This window comes from Felis catus, chromosome A3 (genome assembly GCF_018350175.1).
Source record: "Felis catus isolate Fca126 chromosome A3, F.catus_Fca126_mat1.0, whole genome shotgun sequence".
In the NCBI taxonomy this organism is placed as follows: domain Eukaryota; kingdom Metazoa; phylum Chordata; class Mammalia; order Carnivora; family Felidae; genus Felis; species Felis catus.
In genome coordinates, this window is record NC_058370.1 from 17,802,993 (window position 1) to 17,825,085 (window position 22,093).

Here is a 22,093-nt window from a genome sequence, read left to right on the forward strand (position 1 = left end):
AGAGCAGCGTCTCGGATCGAGCTGACTGGATTCGTGCTGCTTTTGTCTGTGCTTCAAAATTGTCTTCCGGGGAATTTGCAGAATTTGTAATTTCAGCCCCCCAGTGCCTTTGAGGGCCTATGAAGTGATCCGCGGCTGTGAAAGAAGCCGTGGCTGCCGAGCCCTGTTGCATCAGTTAGGAAGTAGGTAGGAGACCAAATGGGTTCTTTACTTTCCCTGTTTCCACAGATGACTCAGATAAAACCGTGGCTCGCTTGTTTAATGCTTGCTTCTCTGCCTTTCCCCAGACCGTAGTTGCAATTATGAAATGGAATATATGAGGCCTTTAAAGATAAAATCGGTTTGATGATGGCCTCACTTTGGTTACCATTTATTGAGTACCTACCCTGTGCTAGGCACTAATAGGTGTATTGTGCGTGGTGACTTATACCTGAGATTTTATTTTGCAGTGTTTCAAGGCTATAGAAAAATTAAGAGTAGGACAAAGAAGACCTGTGAACCCTTTGCCTAGATCTAGTATTTGTTAACACTGTGCTACATTTTCTTATTCATATGTATGTATGGTATGTTTGACATGGAGATATCACACATAAAAATACATAATATTTTTAAGTATTTAAAAGTAAATTGCAGGGGCGTCTGGGTGGCTCAGCTGGTTGAGCGTCCGACCTCAGCTTAGGTCATGATCTCATGGTTCGTGGGTTCAAACCCCTCATTGGGCTCACTGCTGTCAGTACAGAGCCTGCTTTGGATCCTCTGTCTCCTCTCTCTCTCTCTCTCTCTCTCTCTCTCTCTCTCTCTCTCTGTACCTCCCCTGCTCATGAACTCTCAAAAATAAGTACATTTAAGTAATAATAAAAATTAAAAAATAAAAGTAAATTGCAGAAGTCCCAACATCTGATCTCTCAACTGTTTGAGACATTACCTAAGGGTAAGGACATTCTCCTACATAGCCACAACACTATAGGACATCTTAGAAATTTAGCATTAATTTAAAAATAATCAAGTAAACAAATAATCCATATTCACATATCCAATAATGCTAAGCATGATTTTATGTGACAAAGTCAGAAAATGAGACATTTTTGGCAAAAATGCCCCATGAGTTGGTGATGCATACTTTTCACTGTATCATATCAAGACTTACATAATGTCAGAAAGCCCCTGACATGCTGCATTTGCTCACATACATAGGTCCCTCTACTCTAAGTGTGGTCCTTGTCCCTTTGTAAATCAGCCAATCTGTGTAGTGGCCCTGTGAGGTCTGTTGACTACCCAGTTCCCCACACACTTTTCACCCAGCGGTCTTAGCCTCCCTGACAATCCTTGCCTGAATCAGTTACTACATTAGTATTTCCAAAAGAGTGAATTTTAAATCTGTCCTTCCCTCTACATGTATTAATTAGCATTCTTTTTTATAGAAGGGTTTTCTCTCCCCATCTCCCTCCCCATTTTTAGTATCCCTACTGACTCAGAGATTCCCCCCCCCATTTTTTTTTTTGACTCTGTATTAAAGTCCAGCACTACTTATAATTCTCTTTGGTGCTCATGTTATCTCATCTGTGGCTAGTGGGAGTCCCTTCAGATTGGCTCCTAGGTTCTTTTGACATGTTCTCATTAGTCTTCCTTGCTTCTGGCATAACAAAATATTCTAGACCACCCTTGTAATATCTCTGCCCCAGACCTGAAGTCAACCACTTATCTAAGGATTTCTGGTTGCTTTCAGTGGGGAGTGGTATTTTGGCACTAAGATATACATCTTAGCTGTGATCGATGGGGTGTTACCGCCTCTAGACTTTTCAAGTAGGTAGAACTGAGGAATATAATTTATCTGTTTTAAATCACAAAGTCATACTGATTCATATCACCTCAGGATTCATTCCTCTGTGTTCACCCTCATTCTATACAGATCTCTCCTTCCTCCCACTGTGAGAACTCTGGTTCCCAACATCCACACATTTCTTCATTTGCTTCTTCCTACAATACATATAAAACAGTTTCAGAAGTACGGTACCAATCCCCCTAAAAACAAGAAAGCAACTTTATTAGGTTAAAGATTTTCTTTTCAGCTTTTCTCTCCTTTAGCAGCCAAAATGCAGTGTTCAAAGGCTTCATCTTTTCTCTTTGTGGTTATATTATCAATTTGAGGCCCATTTAGGCTCATTTGTTTCCATTTTAAGGCTCGCTTCCCCCCATCCTTTTTATTTAATTTTATTTTTTAAAGTCAAAATAGTCACGTGGTTCAAAAGTCAAAACTGCAGAAGTGTATGCTCAGAGATAGTGCCACCATCTCTCTTTCACACTGTTCATGTCCACACCCCCAGGGCCACCATTTTTATTCATTTCAGATATAGTTTTCTTATAGTTCATTTTGCACAAAAGGTAAAAATTATTCCTCTCTTATTTTTATATAAAAGATAGCAAAACAGATGCGCTCCACATCATGTGGCTTTGTTCACTTAGTATACTCTGGAAATCACTCCATATTTGTTTGTACAGATTTGTGTTATTCTTTTTGATGGCTGTAGGAGACTCTTTTATGTGCATATGACATGGTTTGTTCAAGCAGCATCCTATGGACACTTAGGTTATTCCCATTACTTGCTATGAAAAGTAATACTACAGCAAATAGCCTTGCACTTACTTTGGTATCTGTGGAGTTGTATTTTCATGGTAAATTCCTGCAAGTGGGTTTGCTGGAGTCAAAGGGTAAAAAAACACACAGTTTTGTTAGATGTTGACGGGTACTCCTCCTCAGAAGTTGTATTGTTTTACATTTTTGCTAGCAATGTAGATGCATTTCTCTTAACACCAAATGTGAGAAAGCAAGCAAACAGTATTATTTCTCCTACTTTGCAGTAAGGAATTGTAGGCTCCCATATAATTTATAATAAGTGTATAAAATATAGTTGATTATAATTAATATGTACATACTATATTAATATCTATATATAATATGATTAATCACATATAATACATATATTATTTCATATAATATGGTAAATGTACTTGCATTATAGGAAAGACTGACATGTCTTGGGAATGAGTGCCTGTATTTTGTGTGCATTTGTAGACGTCTTATTATCTCATTCCTCAGGTCATCGGAAACTAGAAGGACGCTGTATGTTGCTAGGGAAAGGTGCATGTATAGTAACAACATGCAGCATGTGAAATCTAGAAGAGGGAAGTGACAAAAGGATAAAAGGCAATAACAGCAAGGCAATAAATAACAGTCCAGAGTCATTTAGTGGAAGGGTGTAAAGCTATGCACATCTTAGCAAGTCTGAACACATCGTTTAATTAGAGCTCAGTACATTTTAGAGTTTTACAAAGATGGCCTTGAGATAGTATAAAAGGTAAGGAGAAATGCAATTGAGGTTTTTGAATGCTCGTGTTGACCTAGGTGTTGTGCTGATATCCTTCATTCCTACAGTGAGTTGCCGAATCCTGTGATGAAGGTGTTTATTCATATGATCATGGTTCAGGGAGTTCAAGGAACCTGTCTGAGGTTGCCACACAACAGGTGGCAGAACAAATAAATGCATCCCAAAATCTTACCCATAATTTTTTCTCTGACCATTTATTAGATAATCCTGTAACCTAACCAAAACCTCCCCAACACTCTCTGTGCTTAATTTTTTTCTGTGCCATTCATCATCATCTGAAATACTGTGTGTGTTCACATATGTGTACACACACACACACACACACACACACGTTTGTTGCCTGCCAAACAGCTAGTAAGTTGCTCATTGACTGTCTGGTGAGTGAATGAATATTTGACATCAAAGTCCATGCCTCTTCTCCATATCACAGGATCTTGTTTATATACACTGTTTAAGAAGGAGAGAATATATGTGATGTATTTTATCTGTATTCAAAACCAACTCATAGTGGCTTGCTAGAGCTAATCATTAGCCTCTGTCTCCACCTCCTAGTTCTGTGATATCATATTCATTGCTCCAAATTGGTCACGGTGGGGAATGTACACCATGGATATTGGCAGACCTGTTGGTGTTTTGTTTTTCTTGGAAAGTTGGTTGTGAAACATTTACTAACATACCACTGTATAGTTCCATTAAAAAGATATATTTGACAACATGTAAACATTTACCCAGAAAAAAAATATCTTTCCTTCACCAAGACTAGGAAATCTGTCTTGTCTCCATCAGATGCACTTAACAGATTCTGGTGGCCTTCAAACCATTTTCAAATTATTTTGATTTTTCTTAAGTTCTGAGTCTCTTTATGAACCAATTAACCAACAAATATGGCACCTGGAATGGAGAGCCCCGCCCCCCCCCAAAAAAACAAATAAAAGACCTAGATAAAGTAAACAGGACAGGAAACCTCTGTTGACTCTTCAGGCTCGGAGCTCTTATATGATTTGTTTACACGGCTACCCACAGAGTTCACAATTATCAGCCCCACTTTCCAGATAGAAAAATGGGGAGAAGAAAGGAGAAGAGGAGAGGAGGGTATAAAACTTTCCTTGATTACACTCTGTCCCCCTTTATGTTGAAATGAAAATTTCCTTTAAATTACCACCTGACTTTTAGGCACAAGAAAACATCTGGTTTAATTACAGTGAATTTACATGAACTTACTGACAAGAAGCACAGTTAAAATTAGCAATTTTAGTGTGTTTTTTTTAAGGGAATGAAATTATAAAGTAATTAACCTTTGTTGTAGAACTCTGTCAGAAGGATGGAAAGTTCTTTGCTGTTAGATACAAGAAGAAATGAAATTGTGGGAAGGGAATACGTGGACTCATTAAAGAATTATAAAGAAAAAAGAAGACTAAAGTAACACAGAATTAGAAGATAAGACGGAAAAAGAATCTTTCTCCAAGAAGTCTTTTCATGATGAGAGAGAGTGGTGGGGGCAGGAGGGGAGACCCAGCTGAATCCAAAGAAAGTAAGTCCGCTTCATTGGAAGGACATCGTGACCTGTGGAGCAGTGGTGTGGTGTGGAAAAAGAAAAAAAAAGCTTTAGTGTGGGGCTGAGATGACCTGGCTTTGCTACTCACAGGCAGTGAGATTGCCTTTCAGCAGTTCTGAACCCACATCTACCGGAATAAGGAAAAAAAAAGGCTGATTCAGAAAATACTTTCCAGCCAGAAGGATCCGGGCTACATCCAGGCTCTGTTCACTACTTTGTTACCCAGCTCTGCTTAAATTCCTTTCATATTGGGCACTGCAGTGTCCCTGTCCATGGATTGGGGGTGGTAATACCATCAATCCCTTTAGGGTGTTCTACATGAAGGTCTGTATGTAAAGCACCGGACTTACTTTCTGCCGAGAGTACAGACTCGGTGGTGTGTGGCCAATATCAGACATGGCAGGCAGATTTTTAATCGAGGGAGTTAACTAGAAGAAAACCAAAGCGGGGAATCTTTGCAAAATTTCTGTTAGTCATGGGCAGGGGGCCGTTTTAGAATCACCTGTATTCCCTCTATAACCTCCATCTCAGATTTCTCACTCTGACAGTAGAGATGAATATGTGTGTGCCAGTGTTCCAGTAAAATTTTACTTATAAAACAAGCAGCTGGTTGCATTTGGCTATAGCCATAGTTTGTTGACCCTTGATCCCCACTGATTCCCCCCTGTTTTCTCTATTATCTTGACTTTACAATCCAGCGACACACTGATTTCCCCCATCGGTATCTCCGGTACCTCTCCTCTGCCCTCCAGAGTCATTTAGCAACTGCCTGTTCAGCCTGTCCAGCTGGATTGCTAATCGGTCTCTGGAATTAAACACGTCTAGAGCTGACCCCCTGATCATCCCTCATCCACCCCCAAACTCATTCTTCCCCAGTCTTCTTCATCTCAGTTAATGGCAACTGCCTTTTATTAGTGGCTTGAGTCAAAAGCTTTGATTGTTCACTTTTATCACACCCGAGGCCCTAAATGCCTTTCAGCCTGGATTCTCTATGGTTGGCACCCCTTTGCTTTGTGCAAAGCAGCAGCCCTGCTTACTCCCCACATCCCATCTATCAGCACGTTCTCTTGGCTCATCCTTCAGTAAATAGCATGAACTTGACCATTGCTTACAGTCTCTACTGCTAGGTCTGTGTTCCAAGCCACTGTGATCTCCAACTTGGGCTATTGCAATAGTCCTTCAATGATCTTTCAGCTTCCCCTCTAGCCCCTACACTCTTTTCTCAGCTTAGCAGACAGAATGGTCTTGGTAAACCACCAGGCAAATCATATCCTCACCCCTCTGCTCAGAACCCTCCATCGGTTTCTCACGTCACTGAGATTAAAAGTCCACGTCCTTGCAGTGGCTCACAGGGCCCCACGTGGCCACAACTTCTACTTCTGGCCGCCTCTCAGACCCCATCTCCTTCTACCTCGGCCTTACTACACAGATCCAGTCATTGTTCTCAAATATACCAGCTGTGTCCCACCCTCAGCACCTTTGTAGGTGCTGTTTCTTCTCGTTAGAATGATCTTCCCCTAAACAAACAGGGCTGCTTCCTTCACCTGTTTCAAGTCAACGTCTCTTTTCAGGGAGATCCTGCTTGACTATTCTATGAACAACTGGAAGCCTCCTGCACCACACTCTGTCCCTCTTCTCTGCTTCACGTATCTCGTTAGCATTTATCATTTAACATACTACATATTTCACTATACACTTTAGTATCTGGCTTCTCTCACTAGAATGCACACTGAGGAGTCTGGGGTTTTTTGTTGTTTTTTGTTTTTTGGGTTTTTTTTTTTTCTGTTTTCTGGGTATTTTCAAGCACCTAGAACAGTGCCAGGTAGAGAATAGCCATGCAATAAATAAGTTATTGGATGAATGAATCCCGAGTCCTCAGGGACAAGATAGATTTTAAAATTACCATAGAAATCAGAAGGTGCTTGTCGAAAGCTATTTAATATACTCAGTAAGTTATGGGAAGATACGGCTTTTATGACTAGCTGTGTAACACCATTCGGGAAGAATGGAGGCAAAAACACCAAGGAAAATAGTAATAATCCTGATTCTGCAGAAAAGCAAATTGGTGTTCTCCAGGATGTGAGGGACCAGGGGAGGAGCAAACACAGAGTAATACTACCTTTGTGCCAGCCACTTTGCCCAGCACTTTACCTGTGTGAATATTTTCAAGTGCCACAACACCCATGGAGCAGGTACTATTTTATCCCTACTTTAAAGTAAGGAAACTGAGCCGCAAAGAGGTTAAGCAACTTGCCCCAGGTTACACAGCCAGAAATGGCAAGAACAGGACACAAACTGGGGCAGTCTGGCTCAGCCTACGGCCTTCGCCATGATGCGATGCTGCTTTTTGGGTCTACAGGACGAAAGTGAGAGTTTCCATTAAAGGTGGTGGTCTGATTCTTAAACTACCTTCCCAAAGAAATGGAGAAGAACACCTTTATTTTTTTTTTTACAGTTGGTAAACTTTATTATTTTTTTTTCAATATATGAAGTTTATTGTCAAATTGGCTTCCATACAACACCCAGTGCTCATCCCAAAAGGTGCCCTCCTTAATACCCATCACCCACCTTCCCCTCTGTCCCACCCCCCATCAGCCCTCAGTTTGTTCTCAGTTTTTAAGAGTCTCTTATGCTTTGGCTCTCTTCCACTCTAACCTCTTTTTTTTTTTTTCCTTCCCTTCCCCCATGGGTTTCTGTTAAGTTTCTCAGGATCCACATAAGAGTGAAAACATATGGTATCTGTCTTTCTCTGTATGGCTTATTTCACTTAGCATCACACTCTCCAGTTCCATCCACGTTGCTACAAAGGGCCATATTTCATTCTTTCTCATTGCCACGTAGTACTCCATTGTGTATATAAACCACAATTTCTTTATCCATTCATCAGTTGATGGACATTTAGGCTCTTTCCATAATTTGGCTATTGTTGAAAGTGCTGCTATAAACATTGGGGTACAAGTGCCCCTATGCATCAGTACTCCTGTATCCCTTAGGTAAATTCCTAGCAGTGCTATTGCTGGGTCATAGGGTAGATCTATTTTTAATTTTTTGAGGAACCTCCACACTGTTTTCCAGAGTGGCTGCATCAATTTGCATTCCCACCAACAGTGCAAGAGGGTTCCCGTTTGTCCACATCCTCTCCAGCATCTATAGTCTCCTGATTTGTTCATTTTGGCCACTCTGACTGGCATGAGGTGATATCTGAGTGTGGTGTTGATTTGTATTTCCCTGATGAGGAGCGACATTGAGCATCTTTTCATGTGCCTGTTGGCCATCCGGATGTCTTCTTTAGAGAAGTGTCTATTCATGTTTTCTGCCCATTTCTTCACTGGGTTATTTGTTTTTCAGGTGTGGAGTTTGGTGAGCTCTTTATAGATTTTGGATACTAGCCCTTTGTCCGATATGTCATTTGCAAATATTTTTTCCCATTCCGTTGGTTGCCTTTTAGTTTTGTTGGTTGTTTCCTTTGCTGTGCCCAAGCTTTTTATCTTCATAAGGTCCCAGTAGTTCATTTTTGCTTTTAATTCCCTTGCCTTTGGGGATGTGTCAAGTAAGAAATTGCTACAGCTGAGGTCAGAGAGGTCTTTTCCTGCTTTCTCCTCTAGGGTTTTGATGGTATCCTGTCTCACATTCAGGTCCTTTATCCATTTTGAGTTTATTTTTGTGAATGGTGTGAGAAAGCGGTCTAGTTTCAATCTTCTGCATGTTGCTGTCCAGTTCTCCCAGCACCATTTGTTAAAGAGACTGTCTTTTTTCCATTGGATGTTCTTTCCTGCTTTGTCAAAGATTAGTTGGCCATACGTTTGTGGGTCCATTTCTGGGTTCTCTATTCTGTTCCATTGGTCTATGTGTCTGTTTTTGTGCCAATACCATGCTGTCTTGATGATGACAGCTTTGTAGTAGAGGCTAAAGTCTGGGATTGTGATGCCTCCTGCTTTGGTCTTCTTCTTCAAAATTACTTTGGCTATTCGGGGCCTTTTGTGGTTCCATATGAATTTTAGGATTGCTTGTTCTAGTTTCAAGAAGAATGCTGGTGCAATTTTGATTGGAATTGCATTGAATGTGTAGATAGCTTTGGGTAGTATTGACATTTTGACAATATTTATTCTTCCAATCCATGAGCATGGAATGTTTTTCCATTTCTTTATATCTTCTTCAATTTCCTTGATAAGCATTCTATAGTTTTCAGCATACAGATCTTTTACATCTTTGGTTAGATTTATTCCTAGGTATTTTATACTTCTTGGTGCAATTGTGAATGGGATCAGTTTCTTTATTTGTCTTTCTGTTGGAGAAGAACACCTTTAAACCTGCCCTGAGAACTAGAAGATGATGCCATACCCACGTTGGAAGGAAGGAATGAACGCACTGTTGGAAGAAGCGGGTGTAAATAGGGAAAAGATGACTGAGCTGTAACCATTGAAAGAAACCCCTTCCTTACCCTTGGGGGCCCAAGGGGATAGACTTACAGGTCCAACCTACATTAATATCCTCAAACTCTGGCTGACCAGGCTGAAGGCAAGGCTGGGCTATGGAGCTGGTGGATGGAGTGAGGGATTGGAAAGCAGGAGATGGCCTCTTCATATGCCAGTCTACACTGCATACACTACACTGCATAGTCTACACTAGATGACTTAAAGCTGCCTTTAAAAATACCAAAAAAGTTCTCTCTCTCTCTCTGAAAAGATGTTCTATGGCCTGGTTATTTTCCTTCTCAAACCTTCCCCTTCCCACCTTCAACCAGGTAGACCTCCTAGCTAGCCAAATGATAGATGGATGTATCTAAATTCTTCCCTTTCTCTCCAGGTTAGAAATATTTAAAACCAGTACTCATATAATCACTAGCAGAACACATTTTTTTTTAATTTTTTTTTAACATTTACTTAGTTTTGAGACAGAGACAGAGCATGAACAGGGGAGGGTCAGAGAAAGAGGGAGACACAGAATCTGAAACAGGCTCCAGGCTCTGAGCTGTCAGGACAGAGCCCGACATGGGACTCGAACTCATGGATTGCGAGATCATGACCTGAGCCGAGGTCAGACGCTTAACCAACTGAGCCACTCAGACACCCCACTAGCAGAACATATCTTGACCCACCAAACCAAACCATCTCAATCCACCTCTTGTAAGGTTGCATAAAGAAAGATTATTGGACAGATGCTTTCATTCTTATTAAAAGGGACTGATCTGATAATTCAAAGCAAATATCCCCTGAGAATTATGGTAAGAAGCAAGATTTAAAAACAGAATAAAACACTAATCCACATTCTCACCAGAATGTATAAATAAATGCTGGGCTAGAACATGCACATGGAATTGAATCAATAATTTAAAGAGGTTAGGTCTCCCAGACTGATTTTTGTAAAAGAGTTTAATACTATTTACTATATTTAGTATTTTAAGTTAATAATAAACCCTATAGTGCTTAGGGATACATGTTTAAGAAATAAAAATTATAATGAAAAACAAGATTCATTATTGTTATGAAGTTAAGGTTACCTATTGAGGGTATGAAATTGATTATTAGTAAGTTAATGAGATGAATATTTGTTTTATACATTTGTGTAGTGGCTGTTTCACAAAAGGATAAAATGAGGATACTAAATATAAATACCCTTTTATACTGATAAATTTTACCATTTGTGGGATATGGAAAAATTCTTAACAAAATATGAACTTCAAATTTTGACTCAAGACACACACAAAACTTATATAATTTTACAGCAAATGGAGAAATAGAATCAATAGTTTAAACTTTTCCAGCAAAGAAAACACCAGTACCGAATGGTCTTGCAATTGCAATCAAATACTCAAGGCACCGGTATCTCCAATCTTATATATACACTTTCAAAGAGCAAAAAAAAGAAAGAAGTAACACTTTCCTCTTCTTTTTCTTGATACTAGTGTAACCTTGGTATCTAAACCACACAAGCTTATGAGAAAAAGGAAAATTAAGTGCACATACCCCAAACAGAATATTAGCAAACGATCCATTGCTGTATACGACTAGGAAAATATTAGTTTTATTTTAAGAAATCAATATTGGTTCAACATTTGTAGATCCATTAATGTAATTCACTACATTAACTAAGAGGTACAAAATGTCACTACTATAATAGATACAGAAAAGCATCAGTTAAAGCTCAGCAGGATATAAAAAGGAAATATCCTTGTATACCAGGAACGAAAAGGATCTTCTTACCCTGATAAAGGGAAACTAAGAAACCTACAAACACCATACTTGAGGATAAAATAATAAAACCATTCTCTTTAATGTTGGAAAGCACACAAATACTTACCAGTCTCTCCATTAAGTATTATATTGATGGCTCTGGCTGAAGACAAGAAAATTAAATAGAGTTAAAATATTGTAAAAGAACAAAACTATTATTGACTGCAATGCTATGATTATTTATATAGATAACCCAAAGAAATTTGTACACAAATTATTAGAATTAAGAAGAGAATGTAACATGTTTGACAAAGAAGTTGACATTAGAAAGTCAATTGTGTTTCTATTTACCCAATCAGTATGTGGTATGCTTTTAAAGATACTATTTATAATAGCAATAAAAATACAGGGTGTTTAGGAATAAACCTAATGTAAGATTTCAAGACATGGAGTATATATAAATGTATAAAGAACTGGAAGATATCAAAGAAGACCTAAATGAGAGAGATGGCATGTTCATAGATGGGAAAACCCATTATCAAGACATGACCTAGAAAGACATAATTTATTTCCCAATTGATCTATAATTCATGCAATTCCACTACAGAAATAAGACATTTTTCAAAAATGTACAAGGTCATCCTAAAATGTGTATGGCAGAGAAAAGCCAAGATTGACTAAGACAGTCCTGAACACGAAGTACAAAGTTGCAGGCCTTGCTCTACTAGGTATCAAGATACACAAATCTTTGCTTAATTGAGAAGATGTGGTATTGATACAGGTATAGTCTAAGAGAACAGCTGAACAAAACAGAACTTATATCTATGTGAAAATTTGATGGAAGGCAAAGGGAGTATGGCAGATCAGTTGAGTAAAAAAAAAAATTTTTTCTTTTTCATTAAGTCATGGTAGAATAGGGAGAAGAATTGAAATTGGATCCCTGCCTCACACTATACATGAAAACACAATTACAAAGAGTTGAAGACATTTTACAAAAGGCCTAACTTTAAAATTATTTGAGGATAATTAAAAAAAATATTGCTATGACCTAAGAGAAAGTATTTCTTAAAGAAGATTTCTTAAAAAAAAAAAAAAGAAGATTTCTTTTGTTAGAGTTTATTTTTTTGTTCGGGTTTACCTGGCCTTAGGATAATGATTCAAATGCAGTGTGTTCAGGACACACTGGTAACGAAGAGAGAAGGGAAGGGAAGGAAGCCAGTATTGGTGTGTTATCAAGAAAAGTACCTTGTAAGTTCTTTATAGATTTTGGATACTAACCCTTTATCCAATATGTCATTTGCAAATATCTTTTCCCATTCTGTCGATTGCCTTTTAGTTTTGTTGATTGTTTCCTTTGCAGTGCAGAAGCTTTTTATCTTGATGATGTCCCAGTAGTTCATTTTTGCTTTTAATTTCCTTGCCTTTGGAGATGTGTCGAGCAAGAAATTGCTGTGGTTGAGGCCAAAAAGGCTGTTGCCTTCTTTCTCCTCTAAAGTTTTGATGGTTTCCTGTCTCACATTTAGGTCTTTCATCCATTTTGAGTTTATTTTTGTGTATGGTGTAAGAAAGTGATCTAGTTTCATTCTGCATGTTTCTGTCCAGTTCTCCCAGCACCATTTGTTAAAGAGACTGTCTTTTTTCCATTGGATGCTCTTTCCTGCTTTGTTAAAGATTAGTTGGCCACTCAACACCTGAAAAACAAATAATCCAGTGAAGAGATGGACAGAAGACATGAATAGGCACTTTTCCAAAGAAGAAATCTAGATGGCCAAGCAACACATGAAAAGATGCTCAATGTCACTCATTATCAGGAAAATACAAATCAAAGCCACACTGAGAAACCACCTCACATCGATCAGAGTGGATAAAATGAACAAATCAGGACACTACAGATGCTGGTGAGGATGTGGAGAAATGGAAACACTCTTGCACTGTTGGTGGGAATCCAAACTGGTGTAGCCACTTTGGAAGACAGTGTGGAGGTTCCTCAAAAAATTAAAAATAGAACTACCCTACAACTCAGCAATAGCACTACTAGGAATTTACCCAAGGGATACAGGAGTGCTGATGCATGTAGCCCAGTGTTTATAGCAGCACTTTCAACAATAGCCAAATTATGGAAAGGGTCTAAATGTCCATCAACTGATGAATGGATAAAGAAGATGTGGTTTTATATTCAATGGAATACTACTTGTCAATGAGAAAGAATGAAATCCTGCCATTTGCAGCAATGTGGATGGAACTGGAAGGTATTGTGCTGAGTGAAATAAGTCAGTTAGAGAAGGACAGATATCATATGTTTTCACTCATATGTGGGTCTTGAGAAACTTAACAGAAGACCATGGGGGAAGGGAACGGGGAAAAGTAGTTACAAACAGAGAGGGGGGGCAAACCACAAGAGACCTTAAATACAGAGAACAAACTGAAGGTGGATGGGGGCAGAGAGTGAGAGGGAAAATGGGTGATGGGCATTGAGGAGGGCACTTGTTGGGATGAGCACTGGGTGTCGTATGTAAGCCAATTTGACAATAAATTATATTAAAAAATAAACTTAAAAAAATTACCTTGTGAATAACTGGGTTTTAGAATAGTGCCACTCCAGGTGTGGTCCAGGGACCAGCAGTGAATTAGAAACTCTTCCTGGTCCGTGACAAGATAATTACAGAAATAGAGGTTAAGTATTTTAAAAGGAGAGGCTTCCATTTTTCTGTTTTTAAATTTTACCTATACTTTTTAATTTTGCTATTCTTTTGTGGTTTTGTATTTTATGGTAATATTGGTCCACTGTGGGTTGGAAACAACTACGACAACACAATAATAATCACTTTCATTGGAGGTAGTTTGGAAAGTATTAATAGACTATGTCTCAGAGTTAATCCAATCAAGTAGTGAGGGAACTACGATATTCATCTATGAATTTCGTATCTTCCATTGCTTGAAGATTGTTTTAGGGGCATTAACTCTCTGAGAGTTCTCGCTTGCCCTATGTGGAGACAAGTTTGCTTTCACAGCCTTCAAGTAGAGTAACAAACATTTTGCAGTAAGCATTCCTGTATGGGTGTGGCACCGACAGCATCTAAGTCTGTCTTTTTTTCCCAGCTTTATCGAGTTATATTTGATAAGTAAAATTGTATATATTCAAGATGTACAACAACATATATATATGTACACATTGTGAAATTATTGCTACAATTAAGTTACTAAGCCTGTCTTTGTCTTCTTCAGAAAAGATCTGATAAAATTGACTACATTAAAACTAAGAACTAATTTTTATCCAAGGGTAACATAAAGAGAAATGGAAAACAGACAAACCAAGAGAGGATTTTTATAACACATGTATCCAATAAAAGGATCAGTAACAAGAATATACAAAGAACCTCTACAAATCAATAAGAAAAGGACAGTAATGGTCAATAAGCATTAAAGGTGCTCAGCCTCTTTAGTAAATAGCTAAAAGCAAATAAATCCTCAATGAAGTATTATTTCATGTTTGCTAGATGGTCTAGAATTTTAAAATCTGGCAGTACTAAGTGTTAGTAAGGATTTAGAGAAGGAGGGCCTTTCAAAACATTGCTGGAGAGAATATAAATCGCTACTGCCACTTTGGAAAACAATTTGACTTCACTCAGTAAAGCTGAAGACATTTATACCCTTAGTCTATCTATCCTACTCCTGGGTATACCTGAGTGAACTCTTAAAAATGTTCAACTGAACATACAAAAATATTCATAGGCACTATGTCATAAGATAGCTCTTCTGAGAAAAAGCCCTATCATCCATCTACAGGACATCTCACCATCTACAGAATGACAAAATAAATAAGACTATATTCATAAGATGAATGAAATACAACTACCTGTATCAACTGATATGAATATCAAAACAATATTGAGTGACAAATGCAAATCATTTAATACAAAGACTTACTTTCATATGTATGTCATGAAGCCGGAGGAAGCAAAATGATATCTTGGGATAGATGCATATATTTGTAACTCCAAATAAAAGTAGAATGATTAGCATAAAGCCTGGCTAGTACCTGACTGGGTGTTTTTTGTTCGTTTGTTTGTTTGGATATTTTTTGTTTTGTTTTTGTTTTGATGGGGAGAGAGAAGTCAGCAGTATGGAACACACAGGGTACTTCAGTGATGCAGTGATGTTTTGTTTCTTAGAGGGGATAGTTGGTATATGTGTGTTCATTTTGTAATTATTTTATAAACTATTCGTTCATTACCTGTACTTTTGTCTGTGATAGATTTCATAAGAGATACTTTTTAATAGAGTCAAAAATAATATGACGAAAAGCAATAAAGTCCTAGAAATGTAATGTGTAAGGAATTTTAAAAACATATTTCTGACTAAGGGACATAAAAAGAAGCATTAATAAATGACGATTTGTACAGCATTACTGATGGGAGGGCTCATTATAAAGAGGTGTCATTTGTCCCTCAGAGAAGTGAAGAATACAACTGGAATAAAAATTCTGATGGAACATTTTTGAAGTTTTTTAAACTTTTTCTAGTGTTCTGGAAAAACAACAGGGTAGTGAAAGCCCAGAAAACCTCGCAAAAGAAGAATAGTAAAAGAAAGGGACTTGTTCTGTCAACTATTAAAACATGTTACATGAACACAACAGAGAGATACTGTCAGAATAAGAGGCTGTGACTCGGAAATAGAGCGGGGAGCCACTCAGCATGTGCCAGGATATAAAATAATTGAACATGCCAGGAAAGTGATATTTTAAATCACTGGGGAAAGTTCTGACTGGTCAACTAATTGTTCTAAGAAAACCGTAAAGAACTACAGTGAGATTTCTATTTCGTGCAATATATAGAATACATTCCAGATGGATCAACAAATTAGGTTCAAAAAGAAAGTGGGAATAAATCAAGCAGAAGATAATACACATGACTCTTGTTCTGATCCGGGGTGAGAACGGGAATTTGCTCTAAACTGGAAATACTGGAGGAGACCAGGTGGCCTGAATGCCAGCTGCTTGATACTCAGTCTTAACCTCCCCTGGATAGACCCTTGCTAAGAGTAGCATCTCCATTTCTCCGTTCAGCTCACTTTGCAGCTCTTAAATCTTCTCCTAATCCCTGACTGTTGGTAGATGGTTTCACCCTCACTTCTCAAGAAAATGGAGCCACGAGGACACCTCAGCTCTCCATTCCAAAGCACCTGCATATTTTCCCATCTTGTCTTCTCTCACGAGGGGAAAGGTGCTTCCTCTCCACCCACCCCCATTGCTGCCTTTCAGGACCGGACCCCACCGCTTACTTCAATTTTGGATTTTTCCCGGTTGCCTGTGATCCTGCCAAAACCTCTCCAGCCTTTGGAAGGGGGCGCTGCTGTGCTCCTTTTCCCATCCCCGCTCTTGCTGCATCAGTCCCCTGGAGGCCAAAATCACTGGCTTGTCTGGGCAGGGTCTCTCACCTTCTGCGCTCTCTTCTGCCCATGGCAGGAGGGCTGTGAGGCCAGCATTCCCCTCTAGATTACTCTTGCTTAGGTCACAGGTAACCTTGAAGACACTAAGTTCAGTGGGCAAATTTAAGTTTGTAGTTTCCTTGACTACTCAGTCATCTCTGTCGTTGTGAACCCGACCCTTCTGGATCCCCCTTTGGCTGCTCCCCTGACAGCCCACCTTCCTGGTTTGCCTCTTGCCTCTCTGAACGTAGCCTCCCAGTTTCTCAGTTTCTTTGTTTCCTCCTGATTGTTAACATGGTAGTTTTCCTCTTGGCTTAGTCCTGGACCTGTTTTGTTGGTTCCCTTATACACAGTTGCTTAATCTTGTATATCCAGCTGCTACTCAACGTTGCCATTTGGTTGCTCTGCACACACCCCAAATGAAACATCCCAAAACTCACCAGCTCCCTTTCCTAAACTAGCCCTCCTGTAAGACTCTCTTTCTGTGAACAGCACTGTGACCCACTCCAGGTGTCTAAAACAGACAAGCTGGGGTCTATCCTTGACACATTGCTTCCATGTTTCACCCTTAACCATCAACCAAATCACATTTGCTCAGCAGCTGCAAATCTCCTGCACCATCAGCTTCTTTTCTATACCACCATTACCATCCTTTCTCCCCAGGAGGGCCTTGCTCCTTCCACTGTGGCCCTCACAGAGCCAACCCACCACACTCCCAACAGCTACCCCCCCCCACTTTTGTCCTAGGAACTTCTAATCCACCAACTTTTATTTTCCTCTTCATATCCTGACTTGCTAGACTAGATTTCTCTGCTTGTAATTCTCCCAGTACTTTGTGCCCTTACCTCAAAGTCCTGATGTTTGTGGCAAGGATGAATAGATAGGGAAAGCAATCAGATCTGATGATTTAGAAGCTTCTACTTACCTAAAAGATTCAAGAAGCAAATGAAAAACTGACAAAAATATTTGTAACTCATGCAAAAAGAAGCTTATATCCTTAAAAACAGATTGTAATTACAAACCGTAAGACAACGATGGACAAAAATGAAGAGCCATAGAGGAAAATGAGAACAGGTTATAAAGAGCGTGTTCATAAAAGAGTCAATGCAAATGGCCAATTAAACTGAAAAAAAAAACTACATTCTCCAGTTTTCTAAAAAGGATACACACACATACACTTAATTTTTTAAATAGTGTTGGCATGGATTGGGAATAGTCGTGTTCTTCTTTTGGGGGAACCCAGAATGGTACAAACTCTGTGGAAGGCAATCTGGCAATATGTGTCAAAAGCCTTAAAAATAAAATAGTTCAACCACTTTGGCCCAATAGATTAATTTCTAAGAATCTATCTTAGGGAGATCTGCAGAGTTTCATGAAAATACTTATTTATAAGAATTTTCATTGCAGTGTTACCTATAAAAAATTCAAACCAACTTTTTTTGTTTTTGACAAAGCACTCACACACCTACATGTGTGTGCATGCACATGTGGTAAAGGGGCAAAGGGAGAGGGAGAGAGAATCTTAAACACATTCCACGTCCAGCTTGGAGCCTGACTCAGAGCTTGACCCTATGACCCTGGGATCATGACCTGAGCTGAAATACAGAGTTGGATGCTGAACTGACTGAGTCACCCCTGTACCCCTCAGACCAAGTTTAATACCCAATAATGTGACTCTAATGGGGCATTAAAATGCATGGCCCCAGAGAACATTTAAGGATTTTTTTAAAACCCGTGATTTGTTTAGTGATAAAAGAAGGTCATAGCACAATATGCATGGTAGGAGTTTAATTTTTAAAAATAACATATGTATTTGCATAGGCATAAAAATACGGGAAAAATATCTCCAGATATGGGGATTTTGAGTGATTTTGTTCCTTCTTTTTTTTACCCTTTTTGTATATTCTTAATATTCAACAAATTCTGTGTATCGTGTCCGTAATGAGAAAAACTAAATATATTTTAATTTAACAATAGGGAACTGATTGCAACATATGGCCAAGGCTATATCGAGAGAGGCGTACCATGATGATTAAGAGTATATGCTTTGAAGCTCATAGACAGGTGTTCAGTTCCCTCTTTACAACTTAAGAGCCGGATGACCTTGAGCAAGTTATTTAATTCTCTTAGCCTCAGTTCCCTTATCAGCACAACGGAGATAATACATCCTGGGCAGAGCTGTTTTGTGGCTTAAATGAAATAATGTATGTAAAATTCTGATCAAAGAGTAAGTGCTTAGTAAAAGTACCTGCTTTTATAATGCCAAAATATAAATAGATCCAGTAATGATTTACATGAATTCATGACTCCCTGGGGGGTTATAACTGGAAGTTTGGAGAATCATTTATTTTATGGCTCAGCATCTTCTGGACCATCGTAATGATGCTGGAATCCAGCAGGAAGGTGCTGGCAGGAAGACTGAGCTGGGTTCAAAAGCCTCCCAGGAAAGGTTTTGCTCATTTGGGCAAAATGCTGGCATTGGTCATTGATTCACCTGCTTGACCAACCAACAAATGATTATTAAGCATCTACCATGTGCCAGGCATCAGAGACTCAGTAGTGAGACAAACTAGCTGCCTTCTGGGAGTGAAACAGACTTTTCTAATTGGTGTGGTTTCAAGACACATAGATCCTGTTGGGTTCAGCAATTCGGAAACTGAGGAATAGTTGGAGACTCTTTGGTAGGTCCAGGAAGATGGTAGTGATGCTCACTTTGCATTCCTCAGTTACCAATCCTAAGGCAAGAGTCTAATTCTAGAATCCTACCTGATGGCAGGGCTGGGGCCTCTTGATGTCCTCCCTACACTGCTCAGGTTTAATTCAAACACAGACTTGCTTAGTCTGCAGATAAAAAGCCGTTTGGTCACCTGGGGGAGGGGGAATAGCAAACTATGGCCCAGGGGTCAATCAACTCCAGTCTAGTGTCTTTTTCTTTCAAATAAAGTTTTATGGGAACACAGCCATGCCCATTTGTATATGGATTGTCTGTGGCTGTTTTGTGCTACAAGCACAAAGCTGAGCTATTACAGCAGGTACTGTAAGGTCCACAAAGCCTAAAGTATCATCTGACCCTTTACAGGAAAGCTTGGCCAACTGCTGTTCTAATTCAGTGGGGCTGGGGAAATGAGATGGTAGGTGCCATCAAGTTCCTTTTCCCTTCTGTAGTTCCAGGAGCTGTTCCCCTAGAATCTATCCAAGGAGGGCCCTTTGAGGAGAAGATCTACATCCAGTGGAAACCTCCCAATGAGACCAACGGGGTCATCACACTGTATGAGGTAAGAAGACCCCTTTGCTATACCTCTTGGTTTGGCTTCATTCAATTGACTTCAGCCTGAAGTTGTAAAATTTCTACTGGGTGCAGGGCTCCAGTGAGGGCATGAAGGTGAGTAAGACACATCTTACCCAAAGGTTTCAGACAATACAGTGAGAAGACAACACAAGGTCATACAGATGAGCAGCTTGACAGCCCCAGTGACCCAGAAGACTGGACACACCACACATTGAAGTGGTTATTTATCTCTTTAGAAAGGAGTAGGCACTCAGGGAGGCAGACTGTCCCAGCAGAGCCCAGAAGACCCAGGCCTAGCACACAGTAGTTATAGTTCACTTTATGTGGAAAACCACAACACCCGGATGATGCTCATCCTACACCTGTTAGTTTCTGGGCTTCCAGAAAAAAATCCCGAAGTCATTCTCTGCCCTGGGGGTGCGTGATTCTTAAGTTTTAACGTTGCTCTTTGGCCACAGCATATTTTATTGTTACTCAGGTGATGGTATCAGAAGCTCCCCTCCCAGCATTAGCAGGGCCTTATCCTATCAGAGATATGACATCATATCAGAGATGGAGCAGAACCTCCTCGGACAGTAAGGTACCCATCAAGCCAACACAATGTGGCTTCCTGAAAACTTTCAAACTTAGAACAAACTGTATAGAAGTCTATTGCAAAACAAAAACAGTGAAACTTCAGTGAGGCTGATATAGCTGAACTCAAGTACTGAGATGTCGTCAAGGTTGACTATCCCCCCACCCTGAATCTTCTGAGATGCTGGGAGACTGTGGTACGGGCTGCAGTAGAGACCACAGCAGTGCAGAAGGAAGGGTATGGAAGCCAAAGCTGCAGTGATGGAGCCCTGCATGCCAGGGTCTCGCGTGATGAAGTCCCACATGCCAGAGTCTCGCGTGATGAAGTCCCACATGCCAGAGTCTCGCGTGATGGAGCCCAGCATCCCAGTAGCCCTTCTGTGGTATTGCATGATGGCCCCCAGCATCCCAGTAGCACCGCTGTGGTCTCTCATGACCTTTTTCAGGGTCTTCCTCTCTCCAGGCCTGCTGCTCCCCTATAAGATGAGAGTGGTAATGGCTGCATTAGGGTTCCTGTAGAGGGTTTGAGGTGGGAAAGGTTACAAGCATCCCCAGGCTGAAATGCACTGCAGCCCCTGAGAGCTCATGCAGAAAGGTACTGAGAGGTATTGAGGTATTGAGAGTGAGATGTGAAAGAATATCCCCACGTAAGAGAGGGAAATCAAAGAGTATTGGTGATGGAGAAATATTTAGAATGAATTGGATGGACACAGAAGCTCTCTAGAGAGACCTGGAAGGACCTCAGAGCTCTCTGAGGAAGGAGAAAACCATCCATCATGTACAAAGTGTAACACCTTCAGAAAATGCCTTCACTCAGCAAATCCCAGCTTCCTCAAAAGAAGAGCTGTATCATATTCCATTTTGGGCCCACAAGGTTGGGAGAAGCTTCCTTCCTGAGGGAAGCTGCTAGGGGCGGGGAGGTACCATATCCACCTTGCCCAGGACATGTTCAGAAGTGCCTCGTTGCGGGGGAGAGAGGGACCAAAAACTCAGCTGAAACAAAGCCTCGTCAGTTCAGAGCTACCTGCCATTCTTTGTGAAGTGGAAGCTGCCATCGCGTGCGCATACACACACACACACACACACACACACACACACGCTCACACGCTCACTTGGTGCTGTTATGTAAATGGCTCTCTATGCCAGATGTTCAAGATTTTTGGAATTCACAGGCCAGTAACATTTCAAAAGGCTTGGAGGACCAACATCCAGTTCTTTACCATTTTTTATTAACATCATTTCATAAAAGACATAACTTCAAAAATACAGAAAGGACATAATTTCAGAATAAAAGGCAGTCCTTCAAATTGAATAAATTTAGCTTTATGAATAACTCATGAGTCTCCTTATTTTTTCTTTTTGCCTTGAATTGAGGACAACTTTGTCCTGAAAAGGCCCTATAGTCTTTGTACCCAGCTGCACTTGGAAACCACTGGGCTGGGCCATGTTGCAGGGGACGTCATATCCCTGCACAGACCAATTTCTTACTTGGGAAGTATCCTGCCTCCTCTGATGTGTGCATGGAATGGGCTAGGAAACCCGCTCATGCTGTTGTGTGAGAAGAAGGGACGATGGGGTGGAGAGAGCCCAAGGGAGCGGTCCCAGCTGTGAGTGATACACCCTGTTCAAGCAGCAGCTCCATGAAGTTGAGGTCTCAGCATATGAGACCTCTGGAGCTCTGGGCTCGATG

General features: G+C 40.0%; 1 protein-coding gene across 14 annotated transcripts in view; it reads left to right on the forward strand.

Moving 5' to 3' along the window:
- PTPRT (protein tyrosine phosphatase receptor type T) overlaps positions 1-22,093 on the forward strand; it is a 1,064,810-nt gene that overhangs the window by 657,354 nt on the left and 385,363 nt on the right. For all 14 annotated transcript variants that reach the window (XM_023251232.2, XM_023251237.2, XM_023251233.2 and 11 more), the window contains exon 9: positions 19,707-19,816. In XM_023251232.2, the coding sequence (XP_023107000.1) occupies positions 19,707-19,816 (110 nt within the window). The remainder of the gene's footprint in view (positions 1-19,706; positions 19,817-22,093) is intronic.